Source organism: Leptodactylus fuscus, chromosome 6, assembly GCF_031893055.1.
Source record: "Leptodactylus fuscus isolate aLepFus1 chromosome 6, aLepFus1.hap2, whole genome shotgun sequence".
In the NCBI taxonomy this organism is placed as follows: Eukaryota; Metazoa; Chordata; class Amphibia; order Anura; family Leptodactylidae; genus Leptodactylus; species Leptodactylus fuscus.
In genome coordinates, this window is record NC_134270.1 from 109,012,648 (window position 1) to 109,037,118 (window position 24,471).

Genomic DNA, 24,471 nt, shown 5'->3' on the forward strand with positions numbered 1-24,471 from the left:
TTACAGAAGATATCGGCCAGGTTTACTATTACTTAGACTGTGTGCACTGCCATTTACCAAAGACTGATGCTGGATGATAAATTTGGGGTATCTTTTGACTATAGTCTTTAGGTTTACACCATGTTTTAGTTAACTTACGTTGAACTAGAATTTTATGGCACGGTTTTGGTGCATTTAAGTAATGTCCCCTCTTCCTGTTAAGTCAAGCAGACATGTTTGGTAAGTTGGAAACCTCTTGGCTCAAACTAGATGCGCCAAAGATCAGCATCATTGTCTAGTTGCAACTTACGTGCAAAATTGGGGCTGTGGTACCTATCAGATTTTCTGTTTTAGTTTTGCTTTAGAGTCAAAGCAGTCTTTGGATGGGGTTCCTGTACAACTCCTATTGCTTGAATAGAAGCAGTGCCGTCCACTAGCAGCATCTGGGCCCCGCACGCTACTAGAAGATCTAATCTGTGCACGACAGATCATATTGTTGTCCAATGACCATTCAGGTTTATTTCCTTAAACTGCTGGCATTGGGTTCTGTGGACAGCAAGGTCAGCTATACACAAGCCTGGTTAAAGGGATGTGCCAAGAGTTAAAACACACATTACTCTCCTTATAAATGCCCTGTAGTTCCCGGATGGGATTTGTTCACATGCAGTATGTGCTGATGCTGTAACCAAACAGGAGTTTTAGGATTTTTATTTTTTCCCCCTAAACTAAAACTTTCAGTCCCCCCCCCCCCCCTTTTTTTTTTTTTTTTTTGTAATATTCACCCATCTGTGTCTCCAGAATGCAGCGCACCACTTCAGACAGACTTTTTAGGGTAAGAGCCCAGATTTACAGGTGCTGACCTCCTTGCTTGCCCCAGGCAGGCTTCAGCAGATGTGTAGGGTGTACATTGTGTCTACAATTTTTTGGTCTTAGTTATACATGGCAGTGATCTAGTATCACCTGGTGACATGACTGTAAATCCAGGTCTGCGTTTAACTTCTTGGGTACATGTCAGACAAATCTGGAGCCCTGTAATAAATCCTATTAATATTATAAATGTGAAAGTTTGTGGGTTTGTGTGTTTGTATGTTTGCATGTTCGGATGTTTGTTCCTCAATCACGGAAAAACCGCTCCACCGATTTGGCTGAAATTTTCCACAAACATAGTCACTACACCCGATTAAACAATAGGCTACTTTTCGTCACAATAGCGCACATACGTTTGTGCCAGGACCCCCACAAAACCCAAACTCACACCACCATCTTTGCAATCTCACACACTTTGGACCATAGCAAGCCACAAAATTCATATTGCCCTCTACAGCCTCGCCCCTAACCCCACACAATCACATATACTTTACCACTTTGCCCCTCACCTTAACGATACTCCAGGAGGCTGTCTTTAACGCTCCGGAGCAGCCATGTTTGCCGACCCCCACCGCTCTGACAATCCGCGACACCGCCCACCCATGTCAATACCCCTAGGCGGTCTAATAAATGCAAAAAAAAGTTTAAAAAAAGTAAAAAAAAAATATAAAAAAAATAAAAAGGATAAAAATTCAAATCACCCCCCTTTCCCTAGAACACATATAAAAGTAGTTAAAAATTGTGAAACACATACTTGTTAGGTATCCCCACGTCCGAAATCGCCCGCTCTACAAAGCTATACAAATATTTTTCCTGTTCGGTAAACGCCGTAGCGGGAAAAATGGTCAAAAGTGCCAAACCGCCATTTTTTCACTGTTTTGATTCTGATAAAAATTTGCATAAAAAGTGATCAAAGCAATAACATTTCCCGAAAATGGTAGAAATACAAAGTACACCCGGTCCCGCAAAAAAAGACGCCCTATACATCCCCGTACACGCACGTATAAAAAAGTTACGGCTGTCGGAATATGGCAACTTTTCAAAAAATAAATTTTTAACAGTTTTGGATTTTTTTTAAGGGGTCAAAATGTAAATAAAACCTTATAAATTTGGTATCCCCAGCATCGTAATGAAACACAGAATACAGGGGACATGTCATATTGGCTGCACAGTGAACGCCATAAAACCAAAGCCCGTAAGAAAGTCGCAGAAATGCATTTTTTCTTCAAATCCACCCCATTCAGAATTTTTTCCCTGCTTCCCAGTACATTATATAGAATAAATAATGGCGGCATCATGAAGAAAAATTTGTCCCAGGAAAAATTAAGACCTCATATGGCTCTGGGAGCGGAGAAATAAAAAAGTTATGGGGCTTAGAAGGAGGGGAGTCAAAAACGAAAATCAAAAAATGCCATCGGCGGGAAAGGGTTAACTTCAAATACTTCTGTCCCAAAGTCACTATGTAAAGTTTCTCACAACACCGTATAGCAGCTCTAATACAAATTACATCCAACACAAAAGTCTCACATATTCTCTGAATTACAGCAACAACAAGATACACAGTTACATTTCATATCCCATACCTTATACACCGTACGAAAACCCTACCCGCGCCTGTATATACCCACTTCTACAATCACCGCAGACGAAGTCGCGGGTACCAGCTAGTAAAATATATTATCATGTGACTGCATTTCTGTACTTGGCTTGTTCTTTACACAGGAGATCTACAAAAAGTGTTGTACACCCTCCTCGCCATCCCTCAGCAGGCTGAGCTGCATTAAAGATGGCTGCTCTTGTGCACGGCATCCTTTGCTTGGTGACAGAATGAGAGCAGTCTAGGTGGGAATATTGCATGCTCGACGCAGGGAGCCAGTCTGAGGATTCACATTGCCATGGTGATCAGTGTAGTGCTGGTTCGGGCAGTTACATATAATGTATAGGTGTGTAAAATGATGTCATACTACTAGGCAGTAAGTTTGGAGAATGCATTGCTTTAAATGCTTTCAGAAAGTTGTAACACTTTGCATTGTAGCTGTAGAGAGTTGTGTCTCTATTTTATCAGTATATGGAGCCGCTTTGGGCTGAATTCAGTGAAGACTTTTATTAATACTATTGTTTGTAGTAAAAATGCATATATGGAGTATTTACTTTGATAAATGCCTCCATGTTTGTGAATCCAGGCTTCAGGGAACCCAGAAAGTGAAGTTTTGAAAGTGTCCTCCATATTGTGTAGTGATTTTATTACATTATGGCGGGGATAAACTATATGACTTTTTTTTTGTAGCTTTACATATTGATTTAAATGTTCGAGCCACAGCTGCAGTTGGGAGGAATGCGTTGTGCGTTGTGCAGCTGTCACATAGTACTTAATGGGAACCTGTCACCATGAAAATCCTGCAAAATCTGCAGGCAGATTGGTTTATAGTTTTATAGCAAAATATTCAGTATAACTTGTCATTTATCCATTTATTTTTCTGCTTGGGAGGCTAGCGACTGACCGCTGTCTCTGCATACACAAAGGGGGGTGGCTGTTAGTACCACCCACCGGACTCCATTACAGTGAATTTGGGAATATCTTCACAAAGTAGTGGTATTCAAGGATTCAAGGATAACCATACACTTTAGAAGTTTGTTTTCCAAGAGATAAGTGGTGCCAGTTGTGTGCTATAGCCTCTGATCCCCATTGAAATAAACATGCACACTGAGCCAATGTAGCTTATATGAGCAATACAGTACTTGTCCAAAAGCTTTTGGACATCTTTCCTTTAAAACCACTTGTTATTACAGTAGAACCTGATAGACCACTGATAATAAGCCTTTTTACTGATGAAGATTTGAGGGTCCACAAGATCTAGCCTGTCCAACAACCCTGTGGATCTTGGGGCACGTTCAATGCTTTACCTGCATGGTAAGGTATGAATGTGCAGCTATAAATGACCAGCCTGCCGTTGTATTGTCTCACTTTCTTGATTCACATGTATACTATGGAATAAAAGCTTCCAACAAAAGCAGTCTATATATTGTCCCTTCTAGTGGCGATATACACTAAGATGTCCTCTGCACATTGTTTGTTTTTCTGATACCTATATTTAAGATAAGCCGTGTCAGAGCTGCCCTCCTCTAGAACAGTAGACATGCATGTTCCATGTTAATATGAGAAAATTGGGGATGAGAACTGCTAGCGGGTAGACCATGGAAAAATGTGAGGCTTTGCATTGAGTAATGCTGTTTGGCTATAGGGCTAGTGTTAAGCCTAGGGTGACTTGTGGACTATTGTGAACAAGGGTAAGATGGGCTCTGCTTAGCTGCCCCCAGGACTTGCCTGCCTTCATGGTTAACCCGCTAGAAGCCTATTAGACTGGTCGGAGGAAACTTGGCTTGTATGTGACTGAGTAGTAAATACTGTAGTAAGCAGCCGGCCCCGGACTCCGGAACAGATGAATGGAACGGCAGACAGTGAATGTCCTCAGCTCAACCCTGCAGACTAAGTGCCGGGTAAATACAATATTCTCCAGGACTGTGACAGGATCAAATCATTAGCCGGCATCTCTATCCAAAACACAAAGCGCCTCTCGCCGTATATACTAGTGATTGTCAGATAGAATGACAATACTAATAGCCATGGACCGGCTAGAACTGTATTAGAAAAGAGCCACATTTCCACCCTTTCTGCAGCAAATTACAGGCATTGCTGAGGAAACCGTGCGGGCGCTCTGAGATCTGTCTTTTGTTCTCTCTTGTAGGTTATACTGTAATAACAAACAGCCTGTCATATCATCCTAAACCTATGAAAGGGGGTGAGCTCATCAGCCCATCTCGCACCTTCTGCAGTTTGTACCCCATCCGTCATGGGTTCGGTGGTCCCCAAAATACCTATGTGAGTGGTGCAGTGACATGCCTCACTTCTGTGGGATTGCTGGAGATGGCCCCTTCAGATTCTCAGTAGTGAATAGGTCCGTGGTCACACTTGCATTCCATCATTCTAATGACACATGAGGCTCTGCTCTCCCGTTCTTGAGATCACTACAGTTCCCAGTTGTTGGATCCCTATTGAGCCCTTACAGGATAGGGGATATCTGTTGTGTGGGAAACCTCCGGTACGTACTGTAAAATCTATCTACCATTGTATCTGCTGTATAATACCGTCACATCACTTGGAATACCTCACTGCAAGAAATCCTAGAAACACTGGATAGTAGATGGCTTCATAAATGTCACTCGCTATGATGAACGTTCTGGTATATTTCACAAGGAGACATGCATCATTTTTCTTATTTACACTCCTTTGGTCTGCCTTGTAGCCGCTGCCCTCCATGGGGAGGTTTAGTCTCAGATTAATGTCTCTCCTGGTGCGGGAAGGAACTTGTAGGAAGTATTCATTAAGCTGTGATGTGTATCTCTTCTGTGTCATGTAACAATTGCTTTATATAAGGAAATGGCCTTTTACTGTCCGGGACCTATCTCAAGTATAAATAACAAATGTAATAATGAGGTAGTATAGCTATATGCCATATAGTACAAACATAACATAGCTGTGTATAAAAAAACCTGCTCCTTTAGGACGACTCTTCTGGGTAGACTTGTATACAGTCCAGTGATATCCTGCATGGGAAGACCTTTGGCTTTTCTTCATATGTGCAAAGAGAAGTATTTTATTACACAAGTACTGGTCAAGTTTTGTGACAAGGGACAATATTAAGATTTGTGATTTACCAAGCCTGTATTAATGGGGAGGAAGGGGGGTGTTCTGTGTATGTTTTACTTTTTAATAATCCAGGTGCCCTTCATATTCCGATCATTCACAGTTGGCAGAATGGCTATAATGGCACACATTTAACATTTTCTCGGTTAGAGTGTCTGGTTCCGAATATAATTTTTCTTTCTTTATTTCCAGGGATGGTCCTTGTTCGGAGTGAGAATGGTCAGTTGTTAATGATCCCCCAGCAGGCTCTGGCTCAGATGCAGGCTCAGGTTCAAGCACAGGCCCAGTCACAAGCCCAGAATGCAATGGCCCCTCGTCCAGCTACTCCTACCAGTGCCCCGCCGGTGCAGATCTCTACAGTGCAGGTATGTTCAGGAGCAGAACCTCATCTCCTCATCAGGCTATGGAGTGCAGTGTTATCCTAGTGCAGGCCAATGTAAAGTCTAGTACGATTCACACCTTGCTCAACTTATGGGATGACTGTATAAGTAGGAGTGTGGCAAAGCTGAGTAATATAAACCTAGTGTGTGTTACCCAGCTTTCCCAATACTCTCATTAAATAGCTGGCTGAACTTCATAAAAAATTCAACTTGCTCATTACACATAAACAATGTTCCTTCAAGGATATTCCACTGCCACCATCTTGTTTCAGAGCACATTACACTAGGTCTACACAGGAACCAGAACAACAGAGAATCAGACAGCTGTAATAGCGACTACACACGGAGCCTGGCTATACTGGGGTCCGTCAAATGTTGATTTCCAAAAATAGTTGGAAATCATCTGTGGGAGACTTTATCATCTGCCGATTTCAGGCGAACGTTGCGATATGAAAGTAACTTTTCACTGATAAACAACATGCCTTTTGTTCTGTATGTCACTTTTGGGGATCTGAAGAAAAACAACTTTGAAGTCTTGTGCAGATGAAGCAGTTGGCGCACTGGGGGCTGGTCTCCATCCCTGGGAGCATTGCTCTCACCACTTGGACCCCTACCATCTCCTGCCTGTGCCACCCTGTGAAAGTTGATCCTCCCATAACCAGTGCTATAACATTACCTGTTCTATCTGAGGCAGGAAAAGCAGTGCTGCTTTTTCTCCAAATCTGCAAAAGTGATTTACACCCATGATAAAATTATTACAATTCAGATATGTCTTTTGTAGTCTGACCCTGTATTTACTCTCTTCTTTGTGTCCCTACATATATTTGTGATCTCCAGCTGTGTGACCTGTAGTTTAGCTTCAGCTGAAAGGGTGTTATTGTACATCTTCAAGTGCTATTACATATCTGCGTTTCTACTCATAGTAATGCAAACTGTTTTTTTTTTTGAACCACACAAATGTTTTGCATTTTTGACTAAAACCAGCATGTGTAATAGCACCCTTACATCTATAAATCCCACCACCATGTAATTTCATTTAATTTTCATTCATGGGTGCCAGTTGGACAGAATATGACTGCCAAGATGGCTTAGGGACATATGTGATCTGTCATCTTTCGATGACACATCCACAGCAAGTGACAATCTTTGCTTCAATATACTTTACTGATTTACAGTCTCCTGGAGCACCTCTCCTGGCAAGGCAGGTAACACCAACTACCATCATCAAGCAAGTGTCTCAGACACCAACCACCGTGCAGCCCACCACCACACTACAGCGGCCCCCTGTCGTACAGGTAAGTCTTCTTCACACCTCTAACAGTGTTTTCCGATTCATGTAAGTTTCACACCTTGCATATGGGTCACGCTTTGCTCATTCATGTGTCTGTAGATCCTGGGAACAGTATTTTGATGTCATCTCTTTTTGGATCTCTACTGTCTTCTCTGGCGTCATTCTAAAATGTGATACATTGGGGCAGATTTATTATTGGTTTTACATAAAAAAATATCTGGTGTAAGAGTTCCCAACACTAGGTATATGACTTTTAAAGACCAGTTACCACAGTAATTGTCACAACTGGTGTTTTTGCCCCTCCTGTGCCACTTTCATGACACAAAAGTGATGTGGGAGTTGTGCTACATTTAAGGTAATTGATGCCAGTTTACTGGTGCAAATTCTCACTGAAATCTTAGCCAGGGACAAGTGCAAGACCTGATGGCGATGCTGCTGCTGCCTGTTCACTGCCTGTTTTATAAAGATTGGCAATCAGTTCTCCAGTCTTCATAAATATTCCCCTTTAACTCCAGTGTTGGTTATGCAAAGATTCTTCTTTTTTTCTTGTATTTCTTGCATTGTCTTGGCCAGGTTTAGACTGTACATCTTTATACTAGCAACAGAAATGCAGCCAAAGCCATAAGTGGGTCCAGTAAGATGAATCATAAATCCTTCCTTTTATAGTTCCCATTTCTTTTGAATCCACTCCTTGCTAAAAAGCTATATCAAAGCAGCACTGGTGTACCACCCTTTACCTGAGGCCACATGTTGCAAAAAAGCTGTGCTTTTTGTTGCAGATTTTGAGCCAAAAACAGAAGTATATTTGCAGAAGATAGAAGTATAAGTGCTTCATTTACATTCTTGGCTTTGACTTACAAAAAAAAATTGCATTAAAAATCTGCAATAAAAAAAAAACACCACTTTTCTGTGACACAGAGCCTCAATCACCCCCCCCCCCCCCCCACACACACACACACCCTTCCATGGGCCGCCTTTTTCAATTACTTGATAGTTTTTAACACCCAGAATTAACACTTGTGTGTTTTTTTGGTTTTTTTTGTTTGGTTGGGAGTTTTTTTTGTGTCTGGTATTGGTGTTGGTTTGGTGTGGTGGTGGTTGGGGTGGTGGCAGAATTAACACTTTCATCCCAGATGACATCACAATACTGTTGGCCATATTTGCAGCTGTTTTTATCTATTGATCATCTTCCCCTGATTTCTTTTTGTCGCAACAACCATCTTCTGGCATGGATTGCTCTGCATGATCATCCAGTGACATAAATCATTTAAAATTCAATGTGATGCTTCTTTTATCATTCTAGAAATATAAATGGGGTTAATTCCTTAGCAAATGAAATCAGATTGTGTTGTGTGTCTGCCACCTAGTGGTCTCCATGTGCCCGTGCAAATTCATAGAATTCACTGACATCTTTAATGTTGCTGATAGCTGCCATACTTAGGGGGAGAATACTGAGCTGCATTAAGTATACAGTTTGCTACTTATTTTGATATTTTGGGGTGTAGGTGTATGATGTAATATACACAGTAACAGCAGAAGTTATATACTGTAATATTGGCAGTGCGACCATTAGGGCCAGTACCAGCCAGTTTTGTCATACAGAGCTGGTGCTATAGTTTAATGCCATCACTGCCTGTTTTAGCACTTCTTAAGAAATCTTTTTTTGTAACTGGTTTTTGTGTGTGACTGGCTGAGTGGCGACATTATGCCTATTTGCCAGTTATAATGTGCATGTTGTTTCTTCTGCACAGAATCAGATAGTACTCGGCAGCACGGCACAAACTGCCACTTTGGGGACAGCAACGGCCGTACAGACTGGAACTCCTCAGAGACCGGTGCAAGGAGCTGCTACCCCTACGACAGCCACCACGGTACAAAGCCCAATGCCATAACCCAGCTAAGCCTCCATTAATTGTAGATCTGCACCATCTGAAATGATGGCGCTCTGTATAGGATCCCAGTTTGCTTTAAGGGTTTAAGAAAACATCTTAATTGTAAATTTCAGTCTATTGCACTGGTGAAGAGCACAGACTGTACGCCCATATTATGCTTCATTTATATACTTGCAGCTGACTGGGATGTTCATTTTTCTGTAGGGTCCAGACATGTGGTACAACTTTTGGTAGAAAATATTTTTCTGAATTGCCAAGGCCTGGACAATGTCCATGTACCATCAAGCCAACTTTCTAATAGCATTTTACAATAACGTATTGCAGTTTGTGATGCGTTGAGGATGTGTGCCCATGATTTGCAGGAAACTTGCCAAAAGTATTAGTAAAAGGCTTTGCATTTTATACATTTGGCATTATTTAAATAAAAATGATGGCTTAAAGTTACTAACCAAAAACTTGAGGCTGCACCGCTGAGGAATCTTGTTGACAACATGACTCCATATCATCTGTCCCATCAGTGTAGGATGTAAACATTGGTGTAGATGGCAATTGGAATCCAGACAAGTCCTACATGACATTACACCATCTGACTATAGGGGGCGCATTGTCAACAGAAAAGCAGTAATGCAGCCTTAGGTTTTGGGACTGTGAATTGAAGTGATTGTTTATAAATCTATAAGAACTGATCTCAGAATAATTGTACACCAATGGTACACTTATCTACTGCTAGGACTTTGCAGCTGTGTTCCAGATTACAGGATTGTTATAGAAAACTGGTGCACTACTGAACCATCTCAGCCATTCTGTGGTTAAAAAATATTACAGTTGAACCATTTATAATAAAGTATTTAAGCAAAGTTTTAGGTGGAAGTGATATAAGGGTAAGATCAATTAAAATAAAAAAGAGCATTTCCACAGTGTCCTGCAGATTTTGGCTGCAATATCCTTTCTGACCACAAGATGACAGCATACAGTTCCTATAGAATAGGCTTCCCACATTACAATGAATCTTGATCATCCTGTTTATGGCCTAATGTGTTCCTTGATAGGGCCCTGTAATAAGCTGCCCCAAGGATAGACAATACACTGGTTGCTAAAGTACAGTCAAAGTACTAACAGTGTCCCACTAATAAGAAACAGGAGGTTGATTATAGGGTTAAAAGGAATTAGAGAATGGGACGCATTGGGACTAATGGAAGATTTGTCACTATAACCTAACAGGGTTAAAGCATTGTGACTATCAGAAACGATGCATCTCACTTTCACTAAATTCTAATTCCCCGCTGGCCTTGAGTCTAAGGGTTGCTCATGATATAAAACTACAATAAAGGCGACTGATAATGATGGTAGCCATACACAAAAGGACTCCTTGATGGTATGTCAAGACACCAGAAATACTGAGTCCGACTTAACGATTCTTTTTCCCCTATAATCAATGTCCTGTTTATTAGTGGTATACTGTTAATACTTTGGATCAGTCTGATTGAGATATACATACATACTTACATACATACATACATATATACATACGCGCACGCTGTACTATATATTCCAGTAGTCATTTATAGTATAAATATCACAGTATACTATGGTATAAATACTGTAAATGACTACTTGCACAATGTGTGAACACAGACACAAACTGGTTAAACTAGCATTGGTTTTGCAGAGCATGGAGTTGCTAAAAGGGGAAATGTGAACAATAGATATTACATTGCAGAATGATGGTTACATAAAGAGAATTTCCTTTTGTATGGAAGTTTTCCTGCTTGTGATTTGGAAGCTTTAAAGGAAACCTATCAACATGAAATTTCTAGTCTCATCATGTTATAAAGCAGGAGGAACTGAGAAGATTTCTAGGTTTGTGGGAAAAGTTTGATTTAATACGGTTTTCTTTCTAGGCTTTGGAGTCTACTGGGTGGTCCTTATAAGTAAGTGACAGCCGTGTTCCTATGAGTGTCCCTGAGTAGGATCATCCACTAGATTCCTAAGCCCAGAATGGGCTGAAAATATAAATCCATACATTTCTTACCTTTTCCCATTAAATTACACATTAATCTTTTAAGCTCCTCCTGTTCTGTAAGGTGCTGGCAGACCAGATTTATATTCTTTTGCTCTTCTTGCAACCTTTAGCAAGACTGTGTTGAAAATATAACTTGTATTTGATGGTCATGGGATTATAGGCTGGAGGCTTGATTATTAGTTGTATACATTGTGTGTAGTATTCATTTACATCTCTTTCTTTCCACAGGAAACAATGGAAAATGTGAAGAAATGTAAGAATTTTTTATCTACGTTAATTAAGCTGGCTTCATCGGGTAAACAGTCCACTGAGACGGCAGCTAATGTAAAAGAGCTTGTGCAAAATCTGCTGGTAAGTGGTCTGATTCTGTCATCCTCGTACTGATCCGCCACGTTATGCGATCGCCAATAACCTTTACTTTATAGTCACATTCTGGGTAATACAGTTTTAACATAATAGGTGTAGCTGCACTTTTTAGATGACTACTTTTAGGCTGGTTTTGATCTGATGCAATATATACACACACACACACACACACACACACACACACACACACACATATATATATATATATATATATATATATATATATATATATATATATATATATATATATATATTTTTTTAAGCTTTGATAACTTTTTTTTAAGGCTTCTTTCACACACTTTTGTTGGGGAAACTTGTGAAGCCCTCCACTTTAGAATTCTGTCATCAAAAACAGCGTTTTATACAACTTCTTGGGCTTATTTGCACAAAAACTTTGCAATATTATAGATTTTTACAACCACTTTTCCTTCTGACTGAATTAAACCTATCTTGATATTTTGGGACACAGTCGGTGTTGTAAATGCTATGCAATTCCATTTGCTGTATTTTAAAGGGGATGGCCACTTTATAACTAACAGTCTGTAATCTGTAGCCCAAAGATAAATAATAAACTTACTCATAGGCATTCCTTTTCAACTCTGCTTCTGGCTCTTTATTTTTGAGGCCACGCCCCCAGCTGACCTGGCTCTGCCGGCTCTCTGACACTCCTCCTCTGACCACTGAGCTTGTGACATGGAGGGGCATGTGTCACAGCTTGACCATGTCACGTGTCTGCCTGCTCTGCTCTCCGCCTATCACTACTCAGCAAGGGCCTTCTGACGTCACATGACATTCTCTAGCCTTGTTACTGGATAGGTGTGTCTATGCTGCAGGAAGGTCCTTGAACATGTAGAAAAGTTGTATTCCCTGCAGTGGAAGAACATGAAGAAAAGTGAGGTGCCTGTTGTACTGTGGGGATGTGAAAGATTTGGGGTGTAGTGTGGGTGAGAGATGTAGGGTGCATGGTGTACTTTGGGGGGGGAGGACAAATTTGGGGGATAGATCTGGGGTGCATTGTGTAGTGGGGCTGAGAGATGTAGCTGCATGGTGTACTGTGGGGGGGGAGAGATCTCAGGTGCATGGTCTACTATGGGGTAAGAGTTGTAGGGTGCATGTTGCATTGTGGGGGTGAAGGATATGGGGTGAACTGTGGGGGGAAAAAGATCTAGGGTGCATTGCGCAGTGGGGGTGAGAGATGTATGGTGTAGTGGAGGAAGAGATGTGGGGTGCATGGTGTACTTTGGGGGGAGGAAAAAAATCTGGTGGATAGATCTGGGGTGCATTGTGTAGTGTGGGTGAGAGATGTAGGGTGCATGATTTACTGTAGGGAGGGAGATCTGGAGTATATTGTGTAGTGTGGGTGAGAGTTGTAGGGTCCATGGTGTACTTTGGGGGGGGGTGGACAAATCTGGTGGATAGATCTGGGCTGCATTGTGTAGTGGGGCTGAGAGATGTAGGTGCATGGTGTACTGTTTTGGAAATTGTAACATTTCCGCTACGGATATTTTTCTGCAATACCTGCATGGGATTCACTATCCACTTTGCAGGGAGCACGTTGGGCTTTGTCCATAAAAGACACATGGAGAGCTATGGGTGCTTTGAGTTTTGGAGTGCTTATTAACATTATGGGAGTGCACTACAGAGATATAGAATGCTTGTTTGGGGGTTCACAGGAAATATATGACTATTGTTGAAGTAATTGCTAGCAGTGCGGGGGTAGACTTACAGGGGCTATCTGCAACAAGTTAACCCCTCCCCTGTGGGTATCTTGCAAGGGGTCATAAGAATTTGACCTTTTCTCTGGAATTTGGACTGGCGAGGACCTGGTCCTTTTGGAGTAAGGAGGCGTTCACACTACTGTTGGTGACAGTCAGCAGTGTCCGTGGACTAGCTGAACTGTCAGAAGTCCATTAAAATCTCCATTAATTTCAATGGGATTTAATCTTGTGTCCATTAGAGTCCGTTTCCACTCATGCCCGTTTTTTTCCAGCGGACAAAAAAAGTCTTACATGCAAGACTTTTCTGTCCGTTAGAAAAAAATAGGCAACAAGTGTCTGTTTTGTATTTTGTTTTTTGTTTTTTTTACATTGAAGTCTATAGGAAACTGACATATAATGGACAGTAACTGATAGCCATCAGTTACTGTCCGTTTTTTGTCCCTTATGATAGGTGTCCGTTGTTTTGGGTTTTTTTAACGGACACTTTCATAATGGACTCCAATGGTAATGTGAACCTTTCCTAAGGGTTTTAGCCATTTCACTTTCATGACTACTAGGGGGCAAAAAGGTCCTGACCAGTAATGGGAAATAGATCACACTGAGGAGGCTATTTACTTTAAGTGATAAGGACCAGGTGCTTATGAAGTATAGAATTTACTTACAACCCTATTGTAATCGATTGTGTCTGTTGGCATTTTATTGATTAGTCCATTTGAATTTGGCACTAAAGAAGGTGTTTTGGCACTCCAGTCAAATTGGACAAATCATAGTGGCCCTCAACGGCTATTAGTTGTGCAGGACCCCCTAGGATTCAGCCCTGTGTTGTGACAGTGACGGCTATTGTGAGCGACACATTCTGCTAGCTAGATGTCCTGAGGTGAATGAAGCTGTGTGATTACGTCCTATGTGTGGGCAGCGCTGTGATGTGCATCAGCTCCAGCACTGGAATGCAGGCCAGGAGTTTCACTTTCAGTTTGTTGAAGTCCCACCCACACAAGCTGTCTGAGCTTCACTGCAAAATCTCATTTTAATGGGGAACAGATAAAATAAATTTTATTTTTACAGCACATTTTTCCTATAACCATCTTTCTGAGTTGACTGGGGCACTGATTTTTTTCAGCTTAATGGTGGCCAACCCCTTTACGTGGTTAGTATAGATCCAGATGATGAATAGTGTAAACAGCAGACAAGGCTTTGGGTAGGGTATGCATGAACTGCATAGATGGGGATTCTAGTCAAACCTTCATGTGTCTTCTGTGATCTTAATATGAATGATATTCAAACCTGTTCTGTTCTCACAGGATGGGAAAATCGAAGCTGAGGATTTCACTAGTAGATTATACAGAGAACTAAATTCTTCACCTCAACCTTACCTTGTGCCTTTTCTGAAGGTGAGCCTTTTGAGTTGTAGTAACAGAAGGTCTAAGCATAATAAAAATGATATGATATCTATATATCTATATAATCTTTTTTTGTGTTTAAACAGAGGAGCCTCCCTGCCTTGCGCCAGCTGACGCCGGACTCAGCAGCCTTCATTCAACAGAGTCAGCAGCAACAGCCCACCACGCAGGCCACCACCGCCCTCACTGCAGTGATGTTAAACAGCTCTGTGCAACGCACAGCCAGCAAGACCACTGCCACCGTCACAAACACGTTACAGCAGCCAGTCATCAGCCTTGCACAAACTGCACAGGCCAAACCTGGACAACCCACCCCACTGGTACATAAGCAATGTATTACACAGTAGAGTTCACGCTGATGGTAGACCACCCCTGCACCTTTGTTGCTGCAGAATGACTCCCGCATGGTAGGCTCGTGGGAGTTGTCCTGTTGTCCAGCAGCCTTTGGAAGGTTCCCAGTCTTGTTAGAAATTGTAGCTATTGAAACTTGCCTTAGCAGACCTCAATAACTATGTAGCGAATACCTACAGTTGTATTGTAGTCTGAGATAAGCTATGTAAAGATTTCAAGTTGAAGCCCCCGGGGGGCCTAATAAAACAGAAAAACTAAAGTTTAAAAAAAAAAAAAAATCAAACACTTAGCTGAACTGCTGTGTTTTTTCACCATTTTGACTTTGATAAAAACTTGAATAAAAGGTGATCAATAGGGCTTTATAGGATATATTACAAGGTTTCTTTTATGCACCTGAATCAGTCATTTATGGAAAGTTGTATATAACTGGAGGTACACTTTAAGATTTTAGTAACTAGTAATCCCATTGTAAATGTAAGAAAAGTTTAAGAGCTTAGCAATGAGAAAAGGCCAGGAAGCACAAAGTAGCACAATCTTCAGTTTCTACTCCTAAAAGTTGTTTGCTTTAGGTATGATACCAGGTGCTTTTTCAGATGGAGATCTTTGACATTCTCATTTTTCTTCCTTTTAGGTAATCCAGCAGGCACATAAAGCAGGAACAGTGGTACGCCCCCCACAGGTCACATTGACCCAGACGCCAATGGTAGCACTTAGACCACCTCAAAGCCGGTTAATGGTCACTACTCAACAACAAATACAGTTAAACCAGCTGCAGACAGGTGAGTGTAGACCACGCACACAAGTGGTTGTGGGATTTTTATGCTACAGAAAAGACTGCAGCATTTGAAATCCCACCTACCGTTTTGTGCCAATGTAGACTGGACTTATTGCACTGCTGTGTAGCTAATGTAATGGACTTTTGTGTTTTTTCTTCCTCTTAACAGTCCCAGTAGTGAAACCAACCATTGTAACCGGAAACAAAACCTTTCCCACAACTTCAGCGCAGGCTGCCGCAGCACAGAAAAATAAATTAAAAGAACCGGGGGGAGGGTCATTCAGGTGAGCAGGACCTAAAATGGCAGCTACTAATTACCCCTCCCATTTTCCCTGAGACAACAGTTTTTGTTAACCGTTTTTAATGTTCCTTCCACAGAGATGATGATGATATTAATGACGTAGCATCAATGGCTGGCGTGAACCTGTCAGAGGAGAGCGCAAGGATATTGGCCACAAATTCTGACTTGGTGGGCACGTTAACGCGATCCTGTAAAGACGAAACCTTCCTCTTACCTGCATTACTACAACGAAGGATACTGGAGATCGGTAAATCAAATTCTATGGAATTTCATGGTGCTTGCAAAGGTTAAATTAGTTGGCATTCAGATTAACACTGGTTGTGTTTGTACACATGATTTTGGCAATGGGTATCTGCTACTACCCAGAGCCCAGGTTGTGAGTGCATGGTAAGGGACCTGGTTATCCAATTGGAGGAGAGTACAGAGGGTTTGCAAAATGGGCTGCTTTCTTCCAAAGGAAAAGCTGTGCAGTCCAGGGGTCATGTCATGGGTACTTTCATTGAGCTGCAGTACCGTACATAATCTTTGGATAGGTGTGGCCTTGTTTTCAGACTAAAGCTAGCATGTTCTTCTGACCCTGTACCACTACTAGAAGTATTGTTTTAAAACCTATGACCGGTATCCATGAGAGCTGCTTTGCACCATTGCATTAAAAGATGTTTCATAATTTTGCCGGTTTGTTTTCCTCTAGGTAAAAAACACGGCATTACAGAAATTCACCCAGACGTGGTCGGCTATGTTTCTCATGCTACACAACAGCGACTTCAGAACATTGTAGAGAAAATATCAGAAACTGCTCAGCAGAAGAACATCTCTCACAAGGTGAATTGGCTAAAACAAGAGCTACTTCTGCTCCACAGGCAGGGCTTTATAATACACCAATAGGCTGCTCTCCAGACCTGGAAACGACAAAGTGAATTAGGGAGGGGCAGTCATGTAAAATGCAGCAAAAACTACTTCTATGAAAGATTTATGCAAAACTATCGGGCAGGTTTATTAAACGGTCTAAAAGAAAGTGATTGTTGTCCAAAGCAACCAATCACAGCGCAAAAAGAAAAATGAAAGCTGCCCTGTGGATATTATGGACAATGGAGAGACCCTTTTTATTCTATAATGTTTATTGAATATACCCCAATTGGGTTATCCTTTATTTAGTGTGCACAGCGTATAGCTTACCACACTGAGCCTTAGCACATTACTAGTGTTGCACAAGGTCCATAGGTGGCCAAAATACAGCTTAAAGGGATTGTCCTGTTACCGACACTTATTCCGTCTTGTGGATAGGAGATAAATGTCCGGTCACTGGGTCCCCAGGATTATGAGGGAATGAAAGTCTCCCTTTGTACTCCCATGTGAATAGAGCATGGAAGCTCTGTTCATGCAAGCACACTAGTTCTCCACTCACATTGAGGTTTTGGAGAACTTTTGGTCCTCCATCCCCTGATCACTGATCGGCTGACAATCTCATGTGTATGACTGGCCTAAACAGACCATGAAGAAGCCAGGTGCGCTGTATTTTGGGGGTGCAGTGTTTGGCACTGGTTGGCTTGACCCTATAAGTAGTGCTGTGGCTGCCAGGTTTGTATTCTTACTGGTCAAGCAGTACATTCTCTTTGCCCACTGTAATTCAGTAGGGGGCCAGCGCTGAAAAAAAATCCTTATGGAAGTGCATGCAATATATGAAATTTGTCATTAAATAAAAGATGACATTATCGTGTAGTTACTATATGACCCTAACATGGGGACAGTGCTGTGAGCGCCACTATCTACAACAAGCTGGGGGATGTACTTTACTTCAGTAGGTCTAGGGATAAACCCGAAAAGACCATTCTACAATGGCTTTTGAAGTCTGCAAAGGCTGATTTCAAAAGGGGTTACGGTAGGACATGTATTGGGAAAATTGTCTGTGTCTTGAGTGTACGCTGCTAGTATAAGCCACAGCGAGTGAAAGGACCTATAGAGTGCATACACGTCTTTACTCAAAAAAAGTCTCCAAAAACAGCTTAAAAATGGCAAAAAGTTCTAAGATTGATTTCAAAAGGAGTCAACTAGACTCTTTATTCAGCTCCATGTTTGTTTTCTTCCAGTAACTAAAAATGCTCCAAATCCCATTGAAATCATTGGAATACCTCAAAAACTGTTCAATGCTTCAAAATACATAGCTACTTTGTGACTCTCTTTTCTAGCTTGACAAAAGAAGCAATGTGAACCCACCCATACCCATATGGTGTATACTATGGTTTGCTGGTACTGATGTTGTGCTTGTTGTGTTTTTTTCTTTTTATGCAACATAACTGCAGGATGATGACCGGTACGAGCAGTCAAGTGATGTTCGGACGCAACTAAAGTTCTTTGAGCAGCTCGACCAAATAGAGAAGCAGAGGAAGGATGAACAGGAACGGGAAATTCTAATGCGAGCAGCAAAGGTCAGTGTACCATGCGATATAGAGCATAAAGGTGGAGTGTGTGTGTGTGTGTGTGTAAGTGTAAATGTGCTGTGGTCTAGAAATTATATACTGTAAACCCAACAAGCTCTTATCCTTTACCATGAGGATGGTTGATTCAGTGGAATCAGAAATGATAAATGCCAGTATTTTATTCTTGGACTCAGTGAAATCACAATTTGATCTTTTTCGTCTCAGTCTCGATCACGGCAGGAAGATCCTGAACAGTTACGACTAAAACAGAAAGCTAAGGAGGTATGTCAAGTATATTATAAAACATTCAGGTTGTGGGTTTTGTTTTTTGTTTTTTTCTGATAAAAGTAAAAATCTCATGTCTTTTTCTTCCTTTCTAGATGCAACAGCAGGAACTGGCACAAATGAGGCAGAGGGATGCAAATTTAACAGCGTTAGCAGCTATTGGTCCTCGAAAAAAGAGGAAAGTGGAATCACCGGGTCCTGGTTCAGGGTCAGAGGTAAGTGCTTTTAGGGACTGTAGAATCTCTTATTGAAACCATTCTCCAGAAAAAAACATGATTATGATGTGTTAAAGGTGTTGCCTACCAGCTACCTACCTAATAGATTTCCACGCTTCCTATCAGTGGAGGGGTCATTCCATGTCTGGCGGACCTAATCGATATAGATATATATATATATATATATATATATATATATATATATATATATATATATATATATATATATATATATATATGTGTATGTATGTATGTATGTATGTATATATATATATATATACACTCACCAGCCACTTTATTAGGTACACCTGTCCAACTGCTCATTAACACTTAATTTCTAATCAGCCAATCACATGGCGCAACTCAGTGCATTTAGGCATGTAGACATGGTCAAGACAATCTCCTGCAGTTCAAACCGAGCATCAGTATGGGGAAGAAAGGTGATTTGAGTGCCTTTGAACGTGGCATGGTTGTTGGTGCCAGAAGGGCTGGTCTGAGTATTTCAGAAACTGCTGATCTACTGGGATTTTCACGCACAACCATCTCTAGGGTTTACAGAGAATGGTCCGAAAAAGAAAAAACATCCAGTGAGCGGCAGTTCTGTGGGCAGAAATGCGTTGTTGATGCCAGAGGTCAGAGGAGAATGGCCAGACTGGTTCGAGCTGATAGAAAGGCAACAGTGACTCAAATAGCCACCCGTTACAACCAAGGTAGCCAGAAGAGCATCTCTGAACGCACAGTACGTCGAACTTTGAGGCAGATGGGCTACAGCAGCAGAAGACCACACCGGGTGCCACTCCTTTCAGCTAAGAACAGGAAACTGAGGCTACAATTTGCACAAGCTCATCGAAATTGGACAATTGAAGATTGGAAAAACGTTGCCTGGTCTGATGAGTCTCGATTTCTGCTGCGACATTCGGATGGTAGGGTCAGAATTTGGCGTCAACAACATGAAAGCATGGATCCATCCTGCCTTGTATCAACGGTTCAGGCTGGTGGTGGTGGTGTCATGATGTGGGGAATATTTTCTTGGCACTCTTTGGGCCCCTTGGTACCAATTGAGCATCGTTGCAACGCCAAAGCCTACCTGAGTATTGTTGCTGACCATGTCCATCCCTTTATGACCACAATGTACCCAACATCTGATGGCTACTTTCAGCAGGATAATGCGCCATGTCATAAAGCTGGAATCATCTCAGACTGGTTTCTTGAACATGACAATGAGTTCACTGTACTCCAATGGCCTCCACAGTCACCAGATCTCAATCCAATAGAGCATCTTTGGGATGTGGTGGAACGGGAGATTCGCATCATGGATGTGCAGCCGACAAATCTGCGGCAACTGTGTGATGCCATCATGTCAATATGGACCAAAATCTCTGAGGAATGCTTCCAGCACCTTGTTGTATCTATGCCACGAAGAATTGAGGCAGTTCTGAAGGCAAAAGGGGGTCCAACCCGTTACTAGCATGGTGTACCTAATAAAGTGGCCGGTGAGTGTATATATATATATATATATATATATATATATATATATATATATATATATATATATATATATATATATATATATATATATACACACATACTGTAGAAACATCCATTTATTTGAATGTTCACATGAGCTATCATTCACCCAGACGGAATACCTACGCAAATGTGAACGAGGCCTTACTGGTCAGGGCCCTGCTGTTTAAACCTTAAGTACTATCATGGTGTCTATCATAATGATATGTGTATGATAGACTCCATGATAGTACTTAAGGGTTAAGAAAAAAAACAAAAAATATGCAACGCTGGAGCCCATTCATTCTCAAATTAATTGTTCTGAGTGGTTGGACTTCCATTCATCACATATCTTATGAATATCCCACCATTGACTAAGAGTGGATAAAATCAGTTTGTGATGCCACTATTCTAACCAGGCCTTGTCCTCTTTTCTCCGCAGGCATCGAGCACAAGTACAACGCCCACCAGCAGTTCCGGGGCAGGTGGCAGCAGACAGTTTACAAGACAAAGGATAACACGAGTCAATCTCAGGGACCTCATATTTTGTTTGGAAAACGAGCGAGAGACAAGCCATTCACTATTGCTATATAAAGCATTCCTTAAGTGAAAACAAACAGAGAAAAAAAACTAAACAAAAATGGAAAAGATCAAGGTATTTTTGTTTTGTTTTTGCAGAGACTCCCCCCCCCCCTTCTGCTGGGACTATTTTATATTTGGCAATTTATTTTGCGCCCCACCTCCCATCTTGTTTGACATGTTAATCATCAGACCGACTAAATCCTTCCAGTTTTTTTTGTTTGTTTTTTAAAAAAAACAACAACAACAAAAAACCCTCCAATTTCTTCAATGGCACAGAGAGATGTAAGATGTGAAAATTCTTGGACGGACAACCCTACGTGGAGGAAAGCTGCCTTCTGCAAAACAAGCCATATAAGGAAGACCTGTTCCTTTTAATGAACGGATTCAAGTTTTTAAACATTTTTTTAAATTCGCCATTTCACACATGGATTTCTGCTTCTACCCTCAACTTACCCAATCTTTGCAGGTAATTTAAAAATTATGCATTAGTCCTTTTTTTTTTTTGCAGATGGCAGAGTCCCCCTTTACTACCCCATCGCTTCCTTACTTTTAATATTTATTGGTTTTATCTGCTTGGACACCTGCCGTGGGATGCACAGACCAGAATCCTCTCCTCGCCTCTGAAATTAACCATCTACAGTTTTTTTTATTTCTTTTTTTTTTTTTTTTTTTTTTTTGTGTGTGTATTTCATTATCCTATTGTTTAAAACAACCTCCATTTTTAAATAATTTTCCACAATAAAACTTTAAGAAGTGTTTTTTTTATCTGTAGGAAAAAAAATTAAACTTTGAAAAAAAAAAAAAACAATGCAATGCTGTTTTTGCTTTTTGTTTGTAAAAAAAAAAATAATGAAAAAAAAAAATAAAAACAAAAATGAATAAATGTACCCTGTGGGCAGTTGCAAAGATTATATGACAAAGGAAGGTAACATTTTATGACATAAATATATAAATATATATATTTTACTTGCACTGTTTTAATTTTTTTTTTTTTTAAGTTCTCATTTATGTTGAGCGTTTCACCCTGCCTGTACCTGAGGCGTCTGTGCTTAGTGCACGGGAAGGGTTAAATTAATAATAATTTTTTTTTAATTATTATTTCTAGCTCTGTGACACACGTGGTGAAGTCTTTACATGGCTTGCTGTATTTTTTGAGTAGTTTCTGTAGATAATTTCTGGCACATGATGGGGGTGGGGTAATATAACACAAATTCTCCCATTCTACTACAAATTACTATGTAAAAACCATAATTATTTTGTTAATAACAGTATGCAAGCTTTGGAGACAAGCTTTCGGTCGCCATGGCAATAGCCCCGTCTTTGTACCTATTTTTTTATTGCGGAAAAAATATACTAATTGGTTCTTTATATTTTCAGAGGTTACTGTATTAAACTGTTGATTGGTAATACTTTTATGAGTGTAAATAGTCTGGCTTTGTGTGTGTCCCTTATTACAGAAATCTCTGCCTTGTTCACAGAACTCTGATCAGTATTTGTATCTGACCGCTGTTACATCACGTCATCGTCTCTCTCCCCGCCTGCCGATCTTGTCTTTCCATTTTGTTTTCTTGTACATTTTGCACAGTTACTTGTTCATATGTAAATATATTACTTTCAAAATGAAGTTTTTAATTGCTATTGTTTTATATAGGATTGAAAGAAAATTAACTCCTTTATTAAAAACGAATTTATCTGTACCTAGTCTCTGTGTATTGGTTATTACATCATGTAGTATTGCTGACATATTGTGTATGAAAACGCGTGCAAAGAAACAATCGATTCCTCACAACTACCATATTCTTGTAGTAGTTTGTAATTGACTATAGGTTGCTATGATAACCCCATTTTAGCCATTTATATGATCACATTATACAATTCAATGCTCAAGATGTTAATGGAGCAAAATGAAACAAAGGACCAGGTCCACTTTTAGTCAGCCTTCACTTTAGATTGACCCAATTCAGGCTCCCATCTAAGTATATATTTGTTGGAAGCATGGAATCCATCTTTGGTTAGGTAAGAGTAAAGTGCTGAATCCCTAAGTTGCGAATATTAGGCTGTCTACTGATGGTTGTTTGTACATAAATCTATGAAAGACTGTCCCATTCAGCCGACCATCAACTAAAGTTAGTCACAATCAAAATCTGTTGTGTTGGATTTTTTTCTGCGATCTGTCTGAGGTAATCTGTTGTGTGTGGGCTCCACCGACAGTAGTACAAACACAGGGTACAGGTCTAACACATCTACAAGGTATCTGTCATTTCCTGTTTTCAGCACTTCATTAGCATAGAACCACCTAGAGGGAGTCTATCACCTTCCTTAACGCCTTCATGTTACCACCATAGTATTGTAGGTGCTGTGACATGATTACATGTCATACCTTCAATATGGTTCACAGTCCCATGGATGCCAAAAAAAACACATTTTCTTCATTATGCAAATTAAAGGGGTTGTCCCATCTCAAGGGATCCTATCTATACTTGTAGCTTATGTAAATTGAAGACTTTTCCTAAATATATTGCTTTAGAAATGCTGCTTTGTCTGCCTGATATGTGAATTTATTCCTTCCATTGTTTATGCAGCGTTGCTATAACAACGGACCTGGGAGATAGGACAAGTGATGTCACTCACTGTTCTTGCAGGCAGGACAATCAGCTCAGCTAATTGCAGTTTGCTGATAAGTCTGTTATCTCTCTATGTAAATACACAGATAACACTGAGTCAGTTCTGTACAAGCATCTGCATATTATCTGATCTGCATAAGTATTGTGATACTACTTCAGCATGAGGGAGGGGGAGAAATACAGGAAGTGAGAAGAGACTGTAGGCAGATTGCTGAAACAGTGAGATTGGAAAACTCCTTTAAGTGCTCAGAGCACAGGGAGTGTTCCTAATGATCTACAAGCACAGCTTTTTTTTAAATTGAAAATATGCCCCTGTATGCTTTGTTCCACCCCCTGGTAGATGAGCATTATGCCACAAGTGCTGGAGATGTGCGAGATTTAACCGAAAAGACAATGACATCACAGCAGTGGGACAATCATTCCCCACTAGCCATGGTGGAAACTGTATAGGAACATACAGCTCATATGTATGTATGCATTGTGGGGTTCATGGAACATACTGTGCATGTGCGAGACTTCACAGAACAGATGATGTATTCATATCTCCTTTGGAAGTTTTGTAGTTGTTCATGTGTTTGGAACACTTGGCCGTACGAACAACAAACCACAGTTCACTCCAGATGAGCGATGGCAGTCTCTGAAGTGCATTGTAGTTAGCAGGCAGGACTTTTACATTTTACGTACTTTAAAAAATCTGATATTACTAGGCCGATGTTTGGTGGCTACTCAGACAATGTTGTGCTGATGCCTAGCTTTATGTAAATAAAGCAGAATACATGTCTGATATAAGATTT

General features: G+C 40.7%; 1 protein-coding gene across 3 annotated transcripts in view; it reads left to right on the top strand.

The window, feature by feature from the left end:
- Positions 1-21,781, top strand: part of TAF4 (TATA-box binding protein associated factor 4) — a 37,938-nt gene extending 16,157 nt beyond the window's left edge. For 2 of the 3 annotated variants that reach the window (XM_075276999.1, XM_075277001.1), the window contains exons 3-16: positions 5,744-5,916; positions 7,107-7,226; positions 8,974-9,093; positions 11,366-11,488; positions 14,523-14,612; positions 14,708-14,941; positions 15,604-15,751; positions 15,917-16,031; positions 16,126-16,295; positions 16,740-16,870; positions 18,349-18,474; positions 18,691-18,747; positions 18,846-18,965; positions 20,914-21,781. In XM_075276999.1, the coding sequence (XP_075133100.1) occupies positions 5,744-5,916; positions 7,107-7,226; positions 8,974-9,093; positions 11,366-11,488; positions 14,523-14,612; positions 14,708-14,941; positions 15,604-15,751; positions 15,917-16,031; positions 16,126-16,295; positions 16,740-16,870; positions 18,349-18,474; positions 18,691-18,747; positions 18,846-18,965; positions 20,914-21,081 (1,895 nt within the window). In that variant the 3' untranslated portion in view covers positions 21,082-21,781. The remainder of the gene's footprint in view (positions 1-5,743; positions 5,917-7,106; positions 7,227-8,973; positions 9,094-11,365; positions 11,489-14,522; positions 14,613-14,707; positions 14,942-15,603; positions 15,752-15,916; positions 16,032-16,125; positions 16,296-16,739; positions 16,871-18,348; positions 18,475-18,690; positions 18,748-18,845; positions 18,966-20,913) is intronic. The other variant, XM_075277000.1, reaches the window with a different exon arrangement.
- The last annotated feature ends 2,690 nt before the right edge of the window (positions 21,782-24,471 follow it).